This window comes from Haliaeetus leucocephalus, unplaced genomic scaffold (assembly GCF_000737465.1).
Source record: "Haliaeetus leucocephalus isolate CR32 unplaced genomic scaffold, Haliaeetus_leucocephalus-4.0 Scaffold306, whole genome shotgun sequence".
In the NCBI taxonomy this organism is placed as follows: domain Eukaryota; kingdom Metazoa; phylum Chordata; class Aves; order Accipitriformes; family Accipitridae; genus Haliaeetus; species Haliaeetus leucocephalus.
The window spans coordinates 8,385,830-8,402,945 of NW_010972742.1; the positions used below are offsets into that span (position 1 = coordinate 8,385,830).

At 44.1% G+C, this 17,116-nt stretch overlaps 1 protein-coding gene across 1 annotated transcript in view; it reads right to left on the reverse strand.

The window, feature by feature from the left end:
• PAPPA (pregnancy-associated plasma protein A, pappalysin 1) overlaps positions 1–16,092 on the reverse strand; it is a 177,914-nt gene extending 161,822 nt beyond the window's left edge. Inside the window, exon 1 of the mRNA XM_010571012.1 lies at positions 15,684–16,092. Within this exon, the coding sequence (XP_010569314.1) occupies positions 15,684–16,080 (397 nt within the window). The 5' untranslated portion in view covers positions 16,081–16,092. The remainder of the gene's footprint in view (positions 1–15,683) is intronic.
• Between the last annotated feature and the right edge of the window lie 1,024 nt (positions 16,093–17,116).

Genomic DNA, 17,116 nt, shown 5'->3' on the forward strand with positions numbered 1-17,116 from the left:
AGAGGGAAACCTTGATTTTGCTTCCCAAAGTTTGTGAAGTTTCTGGAGGTAAATTCTTGGCTTCATTGAAGTCAACAGTAAAACTCTTACTACCTTCAATACGAAAAGATTTCAGTCTTGTTTTTCAGCTTATCTACAGACTAGCACACTGGACTTTTTTGAAGGCAAAAAGTCAAGTTATTGCTCAGCACACCATTCTGTTTAAAGGTGACAAAATCTAAACAAGATTAACAACATATGAAACTGAGCCTGACAATTCAACTATAGTGATGCCCAGGAGACCCTACAAAGAGCTAGAAATATTATGGTGATTAGAAATATCCTACCAGTGTCAAGAAGAATCCACAGAAATACTGGAAAATTAAAGGATTTGACATTAGCATCCTAGTGCTTTACTGTTGGCTTCAATTATTTTTGCAGTAACAGCTGAAAACCCCAGAATAATCTGATGTTAGAGGCACTCAGACACAACATGGGTGAGGACTGAATTAACTCCTCTTTAAAGAACTTGTAATTTGGAAAAACACTGAGTTTTAATTTGAAAGTTATGGTGACACATATTCCAACATTCTACTGAGAAAGGTTTTTCAATGATTGACTACTCTCAGGACTAAAATACTGCATTTTCTGTCTGTTCTGAAGTTGCTTAGTCTCCACGTGCATCCATTAGGATTTACTTATATCGTCTATTATTAGACTTCCAACCTCGAATTATCAGATTAATATTCCTCATATACTTAAAGATCATGATGATCAAGTCACCTCTTAATCTTCTTGAGTCAAATACTTTAAGACTTGTTAAAAATCATGTAATTATTGTCATTGTTAATGTTTTTTCTCTAAATCCCCTTTCATCCAACATCCTTCTTAAACTGTGGACAGCAGAACTGGACGAAGTACTTCAGCAGCAGCTACTCCAGTGTCAATACAAGGATAACACAACCTCCCCAATCCTATTCATGCTTCCTTGTTTACACAGCCAACGATGACTCTAAACCTTTGGCCACAGCATTACATTGGCAGCTCACATTTACATGCTTTGTCTATTCCAAGAGGCAGTTACTCCTGCACATTGAGCTTCCAGGTGAAAGACCCTTCCCCCACCATCCATCCTTTATGTATGACCCGCCACCCATCTTTCTATATGTATGACTTCACATTTGGCATTATTCTAATGCATACTGTTTGCATGTTCTCAATTTTTGAAAACACCCAAATGAGAGTCCTGTTTTGGTCATTGTTTACCACTCCCTGAACTCTGCAACATCTGCAAATTTTATCAGCACTGATTTTATGTTTTCTTGCAGGTTGTTGACAGAAAATATTAACTAGTAAAGAGCCAAGATTGCATTGTGCTGAATAGGAGGGAACGTGGCCAGAGTCACACTGTTCAGGCAACAAGCTCTGTTTTTCAGTAGGGGAAAATAAATACCTGTGATACTCATGAATACGAGCTTACACAAGTCAAGAGAAAAAAAGATGGGACAAATAGATAGGTAGAAGATTGGCAAGATATGCCTCTGTCTTTTTGTCTCTTTGGCATTCCACAACGTCAGTCTTCTCTTTATAGCAGCACAGCGCTGCAGGGACCTAGCACGACCCTGGCCAATGGGACTTCTTGGCTGAGCATTTCTTCTGTTTGGTACAATGGAGCGGCATTTACCACTTACAGCATCATACATGATCAAAGTGATGCACTGATGATATTATCTCATCCTTACAAACAGCATCTGTCTGAGGGCTGCTGAGAACCATTATCCCACCTTCAGAGATGGAAAGGACAGAGCTGAAGGCACCTCAGAGCAATTGCAAAGTAGCAACTAAAACTGCAGGGCAACCTGTGCACCTCCAACCACTATGTCACAAAATAAGCAGCTTGAATTAGCAGAAGAGGGAGCCTGTTTCTCTCTCACACGCAGCAGTTTCATCACTGCTGAAACAAACACCCTTTCTTTCTCCCAAAGCATCTAATTTATCGCTGAAGGAAATCTCTGTTCTCTTCCCAAAACCACCAGCCAAAAAGAAACCTCTACACTTTGCAACTGCCTCTGTTTCCTTCTCTGCCAATTAGTCTCTTGTCTCTCCTTTCCTTACAGAACATCTTGTTGCAATGCCCTTCTATAGTAATTTTCACAGAAAAACATTTGCCTCATCAAGCTTGCCCCATCACTAGTGTTTGACAAGTGTCAGAGAAACCCCATAAATGCCAGGCTGTGAGTTCGTCAGTGCAAAGGACACCATGTGTTGAACACATTGACAGTTCTCAATAAATAACATCCCTGCTGAACAGCTGGTTGGATTGCCTGGGTTTGAAGAATGTTGGCCACATTGCCTACTTACGTGTATCCTCCTCAATGATGCACAGAAGATCCTGTGCATGGGGAGCGGAAATACATCACTTCCAGAAGATACCAAAGTATTTAAAAAAAAAAAAAATTATCTGAACACAAGTTTAGATCCTGACTCAAGGTTTATGGCCAATTTCAGACATACAGACGTGCAATAAGTGTTGGTTTCTTGATATAAGTGCAAGAAACGTTCATCCTGAGGGCAGAGGGGGAGAGAGATGGGTGATGGTGGGAAGAGCTATCCTAATCTCATTTCCTTCTTCCCTCTCTCTCATGAAATGCATAGCTCCCATTTCATTATAATACCTTCTTAAGTACCAGAGCACAGAAACTGTTCACTGGAACAGTTTGGCTTTCACAGTGTGAGACAAAACACATGGTCGGGGCAGAAAGGCCCTTGCTTCTCTGCCTCTGCCATCAGCCCTTGAGGCAGAGGGAAGAGTTTGGTCCAGTGCTCAGCCTCCTACTGCTGCAAGGTGTCTTCCTCCACGAGTGCAAGTGCTCCTGGCCCACCTTTGCTGCCAGATCCCAACCCTGCAGAAACCTTTGGAGATGAAACACAGACCCCTCACAGCATCATTTTGCTTCTGTGAGCTGCAGCTGCTGTTGCTTCCCTCTCTGGGCTGTTCCACGGAGCCTGCAGGTGTTTGGATACGGCCATTTCCCAGTAAAACTGGTGGTATGCTGATGTTTAAAATAAAATAAAATAAACTGCTAGTATTAGAGTGTATAGCTCAAGACCACCCCTGTTTGAGCACTGCCTCTGGTGAGATATAGAATGTAAACAGTCTGTTTGATTAAACCATCTCTAGCAAGAGGACTTTGGGGAATTCCAGTCTTTCCCAGCACTAAGAGCAGAAGATACTCTGCTCTTCGTTAATTCAGAGTTCTTCAAAGGGCAAGAATGAATTGCTCAACTTCCCTCCTAGGAGAAACTGTTGATAGTTATCCTGGAAGTCTTGGAGGAAGCTCACCGGTATAAACCAGGTCCATTTCCACCACCACCCCGCTCCCCTTCTTTACTTAATCTGTTCACAGGCAAAGGGATTGTGCAACAACTGATAAACTTTGTCTGTGATGCGATACGAAATGCTCATTTCTGATTGTCTTCCCTCTGTTGTGGTGGGAGGTGGAGAAACCACACTGGAATAGTCTTACAGATAAGGCTATTAATTACACGACAGAAAATATTTGTATAATAAGAGAAACTGCTCTTTCAACAAAAAGTTAACAGATAAGACTATTTTAAACCATCACATTTTAAGGTATGGAGATTCTGCCAGCACTTGAGACCTTTTGTAATACATCTAAAAACTTCAAGGCTCTTGGAACTAAAAGTGGGACCACAACTTTCACATCTATTAGATCTGTAAAAACTCCCTTATTCCCAATTTCCAAAACACTCCTTATGGAAGAAGGGGAGCCTGGGATGGTGACATGAGCACTGCATTGATACCACACCTCTGCACAGGTGAGCAAGCACAGCCCTGACCAGTGCTGCCTCCCTCACTCCCAGAGCTTTCCTTTACCTGATGATCTTCCCATGCATTTTGAGTAGCCAGAAAGGCTTTTTAGAGGATCCCAGTGTCTCCTAGAAGGAAACAAACACATAATTCTCTCACCTCCTATCTGAGACCACCAAGGCGCAGTACTAAAAGCACAACCCAGGAGCAGTCACAAGAAAATGAACTTTTTCTTGGGTTCCCCCTGTGCTGTAAAGGGTTTTGGGGGACCTCTGGAGCAAGTTAAAGCATTTTGTGTTTTCCAGCTGACAGCACCATTACCATGCTTATCCATCCCTTGCTCCAGAGCTCATGGTGACTACACAGTCCCGTGTTATCTACTTGCTTGGGTCCTGCTCACTCCTATCTCCTTAAGCTGGTCATTCTGTGAGAGCGATGCGCAACACCAGATGTATCAGCCTCACGCTCAGACTATACTAGGACAATTATCCTTTGGGCTATTTTAGTCCTTTTACAGCCTTGGCGCAACTCAAGAGCAACAGTTTTACCAGGGAGACAGAATCTAGATTTTAGTGTTTAAAAATAAAAAAAAGACAAAAATCAGTGGATTTATCAAGAAGTTCATTGAAGCTAGCCTTCCTGCTCGGAGTTCCCGAATACTGTCCATGCTGATTTTAAAGCAAATTGAGACTATAATTTTACTCCCTCTTTTTTCATGTTTTCCGTGACGAAGGGAAAAGAAGAGAAAGACGCATAGTTAGACAGGCAAACATCTCATCAAAGAAACTCCTACAAGCAGATGCAGAGTAGGAAACATCCAGCAACCCTGCTGGCTCCAACCCATAGCCTGGACCCGAGTGCATGGTTGATTTTCATTAACTAACTTTTCTTCCTGTGAACTTCCTCCGAGGGTGTTTGTTTATAAACAGAGGAGGGGATATTATTGCTGGAGAAGGGACAATATGGGAGGGGGTGAAGGATTTTAGGGCCACAAGACTGGAGAGTAGAGTTCAGAAGTGTTTGTTGCCGGAAACACAAAGGACTCACTGTAAAACTGGTATATGGCCTAATTTCACAGTCTGGAGGGATTATGATAGGTATATGCAGAAAATGCTCCAAAAAGTAAAAACAACCCCACATTGTACAAATGCTTCCCACTGCATCACCATAACCATTACACACCCAAATTAAACCACTGACAGCGGTGATGGTGGTTGGAGGTTGTTCTCCATGACATCCGCTTCTCAGCTTGTTCATTTTCCCCATTGCATGCGCTCTGTCCCTGCCCCAAATTCTACACGTTCATCAGTCTGGAGCAGCCCCCTTGATTTCCTCTCCAAAGGAGTTACTCTAGGTTTACATTGGTGTGTTCAACAGCATAATCTGGCTTGTACTGCTCACCCTTCCCTCTGCCAAGTACATGTTTCAAAATCATGTGCGTAATGCATTTAGTTAACATTTGCTTTTTCTCCCAGTACTCCTTTTCTCCCTGAACATCTCCATTCATGAGCTACAGCACAGGAGGCTTCCAATTCTTGTCTAGTTTATGCTGAAAATAATTCCCATTAAATTATCACTGGTGAAAGGTGCTGGTTTGACCTCAGAGAGGCCGCACTGTTTATCCACAAGACAGATGCAATGTAAGACAGTAGTAATGCAAGCTCCAGATTTCAACCTTAGCACCTCGGACTTTACAAGCACAGATGCTGCAGAATTCAGAACAAAATCACGTGGATTGTATGATGTACAGCCTCCGTCTTGACGCTCCCAACAGAAACACCGGTTGTTTAGCCATGATGGCATGCACTAGATCATGATCCCTCCCCAAAACAGTCTGGGGCACTAACATGCTGTGTGCAAAGCCCTTTCTGCAACCTCTCACCTGGTCCATTTTAACTATGGGCTAAATGAATTGCTTTTGCCCTTAGTTAATAACCTGAGATATCCAGAGACAGATTTTCAGCATTTCCTAGGAATATAAGCAGTTACAACTTACATATTTTACAAGCTTTTTCAGCAAGTCAATATATCAATCAATGTGCAGAGGTATCAAAAATATCAAAGTATTCCAATTTAAATAAGAGTACTCAGAACTAAGGGGCTTCGGTGATATTTGCTTTTTCTCTCCCATTATGGGCTGCATACACTGTTCCATTTGAGAAATACAATAATTCATGCTGATTCAAACATCACCAGCATGTCTGGTACAGAGATATTAATTCCAGACCATCTGATTTTCTGCCATCTCCAAAGAGTTCATGTCACAAATGCCAACTGCCGCCTTCACCCATTCCCCGTGTTGCCAGTACTTTCAACAGTGCGACACCAGGTAAAGGACTTCACCACCACCCCAGTACAGCAATTACCTAGTGAAGAACCATCAGCAGCTACAAGGAAACATCCTACAGGAATTAGGGTGTGTTGACTTCACATGGAGAACAACCCAGGCTGAGGAATAACCGTCATCGCCCCTAAAAAAAAAAAAGTTTAACAAAAGGCCAAGCATGCTGGGCTCTGTTTCTAACTGTCACCAACACACTACCGCATCTTGGACAAATCAGAGTATTCCTCCGTTCCTCAGTTTCCCTGATTTTAAGGGCAATGTTCTCTCATGCCTGGGAAACTTATCACCACCATCAGCAGGATGTTTTGAGGCAATTATCAGGACTACAAAACCACAATCTTACTGCAATGATAAAGGAAAATAACAGTACTAGGATACATTAGTACAGGAGAGAAAAAAACCTACATTCAGAACTAAGTAACACTGGCAGCACTGAAGGCCTTTCCTTTCCATTTCTTTCCCTGTCTTAAATAAAACAAACAAAATAATGGTGATAAGATCTCTTTCCTCAATCCAATGGATGATCTTTGTGAATACGCTTCCAACACTAACAGCAGAGACCAGGCAAAGAAGAAAACGAAGGAGGAAAGGAGCCTGCAGCTGATGCTTGGTGTGGGGAACAGGGCTGCTCTTCTCCCAATTCCGTGCTGACGGAAGACTCCCAGGAATCAGATGAGGGAGGGAAAGATGGGTCTGAGGAAAGAAATCCACATGGGAAAGTGATTTAAAGAAAATAAAGAGACAATAAATTAGATAAGGAAAAGGAGGAAAAACAGAGGGGAGGAAGGAGAAGAGATAAAAGAGCCCTAAGCATCACTCAAAAGAAAGACTCAAGGAAAGCCTACCAGACCCCAGGAGCTGATCAGCAAAGAACAGAGTGGTTTTCTTCTGAAACACAGCAATTCTTTTGCTTTCATAAGCTGGTATCATATCTCTCAGATGCTGCTTCACCAGGCCAATTCCAGATGCTTCTCAGTTTCACTTCACCCTCACTCCCTCTTTGTGAGAACAACCACTCGCTCCTTGTTTGTGTACCACTAGGATGGATATTAAACAGAACAGTATCAATAATTCCCAGAAAATATGCATGAGCATATGCCTGACTAAGCACACACACCCACAGCCTGCTTACCCTCTGTTCTCACAGCACTTCCAACGTGAGTTGGCTGAAGCCACCAACCTGGCGCCCACCCTTGGTCTGCAAGGAGGGGATACCACCCTCCTGCGGCAAAAGAAGACGAGAACCACAGAGAGCGCAGGGTTACCCATGGCACACGCTTGCTAGGGAGGAGGAAACCAGCAACTGTGTGGAGAAGGAAGAAGGGAAAGTCGGGGGAATCAAGGACACCAGATAGTAGAGAAAGAACCGAGACTATGACGGTGATAAGAGAGGGTGGAGAGATTGGACAGGAAAGTTACACACTTACATCACCCAGCAAAACAGAAAACTGGACAGCGTGTTTTGAATAAGTGCTCTTTTTAACACTGAAAAAAACAAACACACACAACCCCCCTCAAAAAAAATTAAAAATTAAAAAAAAAAAAAGAGAAAGGTTGAAAGAGACAGGGCCGAAGTGGGATTTGGAGTATAGCAAAAACAATGAAAATAAACATGTCCCCTTCCCCTGGCCAATTTCTCTGACGTTAGGGCTTCGCAATCTTTCTTCTTCTGTATCCAAAGCAAGAAAGGACAGCAAAATCAAGGATGTTAAAGCAAGAACCATGGAAAAGTCCAGGCTGTAGAGGAGGGATGCAGAGGACTCTGAAATCAGAGGCTATGCCAGAGTCAGCCAAGGTCAATGGTATTTTTTCCATGATCTTGAACAGGTTTAGGATCAAATCCATGCTGCCTGCATAAATCTAACATCATTAATCCAGCCCCATTCTCACCAAGGGATAATCTGACTTGTATTTATATGTGTTCACAGTTTTAACTACGATATATACTGCACCTTCACTCAGTGCTGGCAACTTCATGGATGTTAACAGTCCACAACTAAGCAAACTGTTCTGATTGCTATGAACAAGGACAGCAGAAAGCAAAATTCTAGGATAAGATATTCACTCTTGTTCTCTTTTTAACTTGCTTTTTTGAGTTCTGCTCTGCTCATGTTCAGAGTAAAGAGTACTTTGACTTCATGGATGGCTTTGGGGAGAGTAAACTTTGTAATAGGCACTAACATCAAATCAAAGCAGTTTACAAGATCTGCCACTTGTGTCAGAATATGTGGGGAAATAAACAAGCTGCTCTTCCTTGATCATTGGAGTTTAAATGCTCTATTGATCTGGGAAAAAAATCAAAGGAGCTTTGGAAATTGTGTGTGTATGTGCATGCATGCTCACACCAGAGAAAATGAAGAAAAATGTAGGGACAAGCAGAAATTAGCACAAGAGCAATCAAGCATTTCTTCTCCACAGAAAGCTGAAATAAAACTAAGAATCATATCCAGACGTCAGCTACTCCAAGGTAGGAAAATGCCCATAGAGCAATGTAAGTATAAGGTCAGAAGAAAGGCATACTTTCGTTTTTAGAAGTCTCATCTTGGGGAAAATAAACAAACAAAAAGGACAGCACAGTCAGTTGTTCTATGCCTAGAACAATGCATGAAGCAAATGCCCAGAACCTAGGAAATAGAAAAGTCCAATATATTTTGCATATTTGAAATAGAAAGAGTAATATATACTGATCATGTAAAAACAGTTTTAGATGAAAAATTTGGTAATATTGAGAGAGGAGGTTAAATGAAGAAAAAGATGATATTAGACTAGCTGATATAGTTAAGAGAAAAATGTAGAGGGTTTTGATCAAGCAAGACTTTTCCTGATGCATTTTCAGAATAATCTGGAATACAAGATTTGAACAAGTAAAAATGTACTAAACTGAACGCGTTCATTCTTACTATGACGGGATGTAGGAACTGCCACACGGACTAAGACCAGAGAAGGGTGGGAAATGTTTGATAAAATATTTTCCTCAGGAAAAAGGGAAATTAATCAAAACAGATTATCTGTGGGAAAGGATCAGTTCTAGCAAATATTCTAACTTAAAATTTCAATAGAAGTTCCATAAATGTCAAAACACCTGATTCTTTTTTAACTTTCTGAAAATAAGAAAGCTGATATCTTTTACCAGCAAATGTTTTTCTTTCTCATACTTAACACTTTTCTAAACCAATGCTTTGGATTTTAGGTACTTAAGATGTTGTCAATCTGTCCTTCTCTCTTCCTGTCTTACATTATAGTGGTGACTCTTGGTCTTAGCTAAAGATCTTTGGTTTATAGTAGAGCACTGGGAAATTTTCTGTGGCCTGTGCTATATCAGAACCTACAAAGTGGATATTCTGTGAATGTTTGGACTAATTATCTCCTGTTATATCCCTGACACTGCAGGGGACTGAATTTGGCAACCCAGGTGGTCCCTTCTCTGCTTCTGCTCCTATAATTTCTATCAGAGAAAAGAAAAGAGGAGCTGAAAAAACAGCAGCTAAAATTGGAAGCAAAACTATTATACGGGAACATTTCAGCTGACCCCAGTCATGGAAGGGTTTATTTTTGTTTTTTCAATATGTCTTTTTGAAAAAAGCCACTATATTTTGGCTCTTTTTTCTGGCTCAGGCCAGCATGAGCAATGAAAATCCAAGGTGAAAGCGCTCAGTTAATCCCATGGTCTTGAGAACACCTAAAACCCGTTGGTCCTTCGGTATTTTTCTGTTAAAGCTGCTCAGGCAGGCATTGTGGCTGCACCTCTCTTGCGACAGACCCGAGGAGCTTGGCACCTATGTCCTGACGGAGCCAGATCCGGGCTCCAGAGAAGGCATTTCTCCACCAAAAATCCCTGCTCCACCCAGCCAGCATGTCCCTGCTGCGTTTAACCGGGGTCGGGCCCCAGTGACCAGGGAGGTGCCTGCTGGCGGTTCGGCTTTTTGCTGCTTGACGCACCCAGCCAAGGATCTCTCCCGCCCTTGGCAAAAGCTAACGAACACACGAAGCTCGTGGAGCGGCATCAGCAAACTCCTGGGCCCGCTTTGAAAGCGGAGACCTGTCCCTTTCTTCACGACAAAGGCGAGTGGCACCTACCTTTGTGGGAGGGTCTGGGTTTGGGTCCCCAGGGAGCCAGGCCACCCCTCCCAGCCGCTGCAGTGCTCAGCGAGACCTCTGGGATTTGGGATTTAAGCGCATCCCTCACTATGCCACGTGCAGCTGGGGCTGATGGTGGGCACCTCCGCCTCCACTTGGCGCGGCCGCAGCCACGGCCTTGGGATCCCTTTGGCCATCTGCACGCTCCCCTGGTGCTGTGTGGGGAGGCGACGGGGGGACACGGGGAGCAGCTTCAACCTGATGCAATAGCGTTCAGGCATCCGAATCACTGACCAGTTCTGTCTTTCCGTGATGGCTTAGCGTGCGAAGGCTCTCCAAGGGCTTCTCCTCGCCCTCACCACCGAGGCCTGCCCGCTGCAGCTCTGCTCTTCTCCAGACATCTCCACGAATCCCTGAGGAGAGCTCCGCTCCCGCTCTCTCTCCAAACACCATCCCCTCAGCTTCCTTTCTGCCTTGCGCGAGTTTTTCTAACTGAAACAGGCTGGCTTGAAATAAATCAGGCCGAAATGAAGCTTGGAGAGGCGAGCTTAGTCTGGGACCCATCTCTGTGCCTACAGGAGACAGCCATACACCATTTAGGAATCTAAATTTACCATCCTTCACACACACACAGAGACAGAGTGAAATTTCCCTCTTTCTTTTATTACCATTTTATTAATTAGAGCAGCCTACATGTAAGTGCTTTAGCTAAAAAAAAAAAAACAAAACCAAACAAACCACAACTTTCTTCTAACTGTGCTGCTCTGACTCTAGTGTGTAGCTGGTCAAAAGAACGAGAGTGATTAAAATTGGAAAGCTTAAGGAAAGAAAAATTCTTTTTCTTTTCCAGTTTCTGATTCTTGTCTCAGCTTTTGCAGGCTGAAGGAAATGTGCCGTTCAAATGCAAATATTTAGCAAATTACAAGCTAGGCTGTATTCTTTCAGTGGCTTATTAGTCAAGCCTTATCCAGATCCACAGTCATGAAGTGGCTAATCATTTGAACCCATCTATAGGGAAGCCAAACCCACACAACTACCTGTAGCCTTCAGCAATGGTGTACTGGAGGCTTACCACCCTGAAGAAGCATCTCGGCAGGTGTTCAAGCTCCAGTCACTTGTCCAGCCGTTACTCCACTCTGCCCATCGTGTCCATCACCCTGGGACCTGGCACATGCCACTGCTAATTAAATGACAGAACTACAAGCTTTATGTTTGACTTATTATATAGTCCTTCATTCTAGTACTTCCTTACAGATCAAAACAAGAAAATTCATGCAATTAAAAGACAACAGGCTGTTGAAGATGAGAAAATGCTGCATTATCTATCTACCTATTATTTTAATGCCAGTGAAGCTCAGAGTAAACTCTCTGTTGAAAATGTCCTCAAGTTCCCAACACACCCGCTGCAAGGATCAGCTCCGGGGACAGGACCCACCTCACCAATTCTACCTGAAGTGTATTAAATCACTTATCAGACTCCAAAACTTCAGAAGGGAACCAAATTAACCCCCCAAAGTAAGCGTATACTCTTAAACCCTGTGGAGGGAACAGACCTACACAGCGTCAATTACACATCTTTATAATTGCCCAATTATTGGACCCCGACACAGATGTTTCTCAGTCTCTCACATGCAAGAGCTGTGGCTTTAAGTGAGCTCCATTGTGCTGATTTTGGCATTTCTTTCCCTTTGGATTCTGCTGCAGTTTTATGTTCATCAAGGACTGAAGTTGGGAAAACATAGGCACTCCCTTACATACGAAGCTTTATTAAGTTGGGATCGTGCTCTCTGTTGGCAGGCAGAGGAATAGAGAGACAGAGGAGAATGAAACCGGGAAAGGAAAAAAAACCAAAACAAAACACAAATAACTTTCACTCTTCAGAGCAGGCACGCCTTCTTACTCCGCTCCCGCTGCCGATCATTCATCCCGCTCCTCTCAGCTCCCAGCCAGTAAAGAGTCAACATCTCATTCCTATGAAAACATGAGCTATCCCACTCCTGAGCCATATACCAGAACACACACTGACAGGGACTCAGGAGGATCCTGTTTCTTAGGACGGAGTTGCATTTCCACAGTAGAACTGAAATATCTTTGATTACAACAGAAGCAAGGTCAACGGTGCTTTGAAGCGTCTTATTTTGCATGGCATGTGTATTACCTAACTTGACTACAGTCTGGACCTTAACTCCTTCCTTCACGACTAGAGATGCATTCAAAGACTCTAGGGGCAAGTGCACAAACTTGCATTGATTAATACCATGTGCACATGTGTGTGTTTATAAGAGGGATGTACTGTGCTGTGTGGTAGGTACGCACATCCAAGGAGTGTTTGTCCAAGAACTATGCGGCCCAGGGAGGGAGGCAAGTACGCACGAGCTAAGAGCTGCCTCCGTTGGAGAGGCGCACCGCGGGAGCCGCACAAACGAAGCACAGCACAGCCCAGCTCCGAAAACGCTTCTGAGCTTTTGCGTAACACAGATCAATGGGTCAGACTTCTAGTTTCCCAACAGCTTTCCCTGACGAATGCCAGAACAGATATCATTGAAGTCAAACAGGGCAGCAATAACATCACTGCCAACCAGCGTGAAAATTGGCAGAGCCTGGCACCAAGGATGGCCTATCATCAGAGACAGGGCATGGCCTGGCACAATGATGAACCCACTTAACAGTGCTGTAAAATTAGCCATTTATGAAAACAAATTGAATACTGCAGCAGAGGGTGACGTAAGGAGAGTTGGCTCCAGACAGAAACTCCTGTAGCCTGGATTAGCAGAAGAGCTCCGTTATATCAGGGCTCAGGCATAGAAGCTGATAACAACTTTGGTCCTACATGAGATTTTTAACAGACACTACAGGCTTCCCCTGTAGGCTCACATGGGACTCCCATATGACCCACAGTGACTACTGCCAGCAAGGAGGGATGGAAGGGGAGCAGTTAACATGGGGTGGGGAGGGGGGGCAGAAAGTAGATGAAGATACAAGGAGGAGGACTCCAAAAAAGAGGTGTCTTCCAGTCGCTCCTTTCCTCTCCCTCAGATCTGTACAATCACACAGTTTCCTACTTTGCAACTGGGGTGGAAGCTGGGGAGAAACTCACTTCTGGCACTGTCAGCAAATTTGACCCTAGCCCTGGCCCCCCTCAGACACCCAGAAGGGCTCTTGATTTCAGTGGGGTCCTACAGATGCAACTTCAACAGCAGAACAGGGCTCCTGAGTCTGTCACATCCCAAAACAGTGAAAATGAGAAAGCCAAGAGTTTTGGCAGTCAGAACCCTTGATTTCCTCATTGAGGGAAGCGTAATCTCTCCCTAAGCTTGCTGCAGGTCTGGGAGGCTGTGGTGTGCGGAGGATACTCTGAGTGAGTTCCTCTTGGACCTCTTCCAGGTGTTTACACACAGAGCCAAACCTGGCTCCTCTTCAAGAGTCCATGCGAGGGGGGGAGGGGGAGCTTAAAAATAAAATAAAAATCACAAAGTCCTCCCGAGCTGAGCTGCAAGCTCTATGGTGCTAAACTGGGGCATTTATTTCCATTTTTTCACAGTGGAATGTTATTTCCATGCATAAAATGGGTCAAGTGTTTTATACAGGCAACAACCCAACCTCCCCCATCCAATTAAAGTATTTTACTACAAATGATCTTTGTGTGTGTTTGTCTAGGTTCCCCATTGTGTGAATTAGAGATACTTGCACCGAAGACAGACACGGGGTCTTAGGTGTTGGATTAAACACATTAAGAAATACACTGACTGTGTTTTGCCGTTGCTGAGACCCATGTAAACCCAAATTCTCCCTTTCCTAACTTGAAAGGGAAGCACTTTGAGCCCTGAGGTTTAAGTTAAGATTAGGAACCAGAAGAGCGGAGTATGAGAAAGCCAGGGGAAATAAAGCAAGTAATCATCTATTTCACCTATGGAATCACTCATCTGCCTGTCCTACTAAAGGCAGAAGGGACCAGCCCATGCCCAGCACCTCCTGCCCACCCCAGCAGCCACCCCCCTCCCTGCGTCCCCCTCCTCACAAGTAAGCAGAGATGCGAGACTGGGAAAAGTTAAGGAAACACACTGCTGAGTTCATCTTTGGTTTTGTTTTCCTTAGGACAAAGCAACTTTCTTGCGAGAGGACAGTCGCGCAGGTCAGGGATGGGACGGGGGAGATGGAGAAGATTGCAGCTGGGAGGGTGGCAGGGGAGAGGCGAGGAGCACCCACAGTACCACCAGCACAAGCATCTGCTGCCTTCTGGTAGGAAGTGACTCCAGCTAAAGGGGAAATCCTCCCTGTCTCTTTAAGGCATCCTAGGACATGGAAACTTTGTACTTTCAGGGAATCTCCTTGCCAAAAGAACTGTAAAACATGTCTTCCCCCCCCCCCCCCCCCCCCCCTTTTCTTCTTTTTTTTTTTTTTTTTAAGGGCATTTCCATTTTCTATGACTTCCTTCAGAGCAAAGATGGATGTGGCGACATTTATAAGGGTTTGTAACCCTCCGAAAAGTATCCGATTTCACGACAACTTTGCTGCACTTTATCACTAAAGCGGGGAGAGGGCGGAAGGTGGCGGGAGGCAGGGGGAGAGGGAGCGAACGCGGGGGGAAAGCACCCAAATTCATGATGGGCTCATAAAATTTAAATAAGAAAAGTGCAATATTCCTCATTATTGTTGAGCTCAGACAGCTTAGACTGGTAGCTGCTTGGAGTACTAAATGATTTTATAGGGCTATTTGACCTTACAATCATTTGTGTTACACTTGCCATTTCTAAGGGGAGACAAAAATACTCAACACATCCTCTAGCTGCAGTGCTAGTCCCAGCCCTAGCTGAGTGTCGAGGGGTTGGGAACTTTATAAACTCATTTGATTCATTTGAGGTTTCACAATAGCCAAAAGTTCCTTTATAGCTTTTTGGAAACCACATGCTAACACTGCATCTAAAAAGGTAACAGTGAAGTACACTAAAGAGCTAATAAAACTAAGGAAATCGTATAGGGACCCTAGATAGGCATTTCTTTGCAGCCACACACTAGACAAATACATTTCTTTTCATACATAAATACAAGCTACTTTCAAACGCTGTCTTCACAGGTTTCCAACCTGAAAATTAGGTAAAAGCCCACCGTAAGAGCTCTCTCTCCTCTCTGCATCTTAACCCGCACACACACCAATAAAGAAAGTACCCAGGATACTGCCATTTCCCTATGCAAAAGTTTACATAACTTTTTCTGCGAGCATATACTTTCAGGCAGTTTGCCGAGCTCCAGTATTTCACCAAACATATAGCTATTAAACGCACCCGAGCGTGTTTACACATGCACTCACATACATATGTATGTTGCAAGGCACTCACGCACATTTAAATGTACACACACACACTATACACACGCACGCCTACAGCTGGCCGTTCCGCCGGCTCCCGAAACGTAAAAGGGATGCTGCAGCCACAGGCACGATGAAGTACCTACCTGCAATGACAGCCGGAGATCTCTGTCCTCCTTCAGCTTTCAGCCACACTTGCAAAGTGAAGGCATCTCGGGGCAGCTCAATATCTGCCTTCAGCCGCAGCTGATCACCTTGTCCACTGAAATAGAGCGCCCTGCTCGGGGTGAGGGACTCCTCGTCGTCCTTTACCTCCCGCTGTTGCCTCCTGCGGGGGACATGCCCAGGCTCCAGCCCAGCAGTGGAGCGCCTTCCTCGGGCTAACCTGGTGGCACAGGTGCCCGGGGCAGTGTAGAGGAGCTGGCGGCTGTGCCTGGTGTCCCTTCTTGCCCTGCGGGAGCGCTCGTCCATCCCACATTCGGGTCCACTGGCTAGGGCTGTACAGAGAAGCGCAAGAGGCAGCAGCAAACTCCAGAGCTGCATTTCCAATCTTCCCCCCCCTTCTCCCCTGCAAATCCTCCCGATCTGCCAGCTTTGGGCTCCTCCTTGCCTTGACTTTCTTCTCTTGTTCACCCTTCTTGGTATTTGCTCTTTTTATAACCCTTCTCAGTTGCTTTTTCTTTTCTTTTTTTCTTTTTCTTTCTTTCTTTTTCCTGCTTATAGATTTTTTTTTTTTTCCTTAAAACAAATAAAAATAAAAAAATCAAAACTCCTTCTTGGTTGAAATGTATTTCTCTGTTCTTCTTCCTCTATCTGTCTTCTTCTCCTCTATTCCTCCACAGCTGGAATTCCTCTCTCTTCTTTTCTCTGCTGGATTTTCTTCCCTTTATTTTTTTCTTCTTAAAAAAAACACACACACACTCTCTCACACACACAAAACAAAACAAAACAAAAAAAACAAAACACCCCCCCCAGCTTTCTCCAAGACTCAGACCCACTGATTTCCCTCCCCCCAAAAGATGCTCTAATCTATTTATTTTTTTGGCCTCCTTTATAACATAAGCCACAACCCCCTCCTTCCCCCCCAGCCTCCCCCCCTCCCTTCTTCTCCACAAAATGAAAGAAAAGAGAAAAAGCCCCTCAGAAGATGAGTAAACAAGAATATGCTAATCTACTCTAGGGTGCTCCACCTTCCCAATTGAATGATTCCCATTAAAACTGCAGGGATCATGACTAATCAATCAGCTTGAAGGAGCAGATAGCTCCAGAGGTTCAAACACTTTTGCTGTTTTCTTTTCCCCCTTCTTTTCCTCTCTTCCTCTTTCCCCCTATCACTTTCCCCCCTCTTATTTATTTTTTAAAGAAGACAATCAAGATGAATGGATCAATGTGACAAAAATCCTGCACCCCCTTTTTTGCAATCTCCCCAGCTTTCTTTCTCAGTCCAGTCCAAAACACACATTCCTATTTTTTTTTCTTGGCAAAAGAGAAAGCTATTTCTCCTCTCAGACTCCCCGTTGCACTTTGCTGGTAAACCTTATGCTCCTCTGCAGCACATAAAGAGTCTTGAAACTTGAGT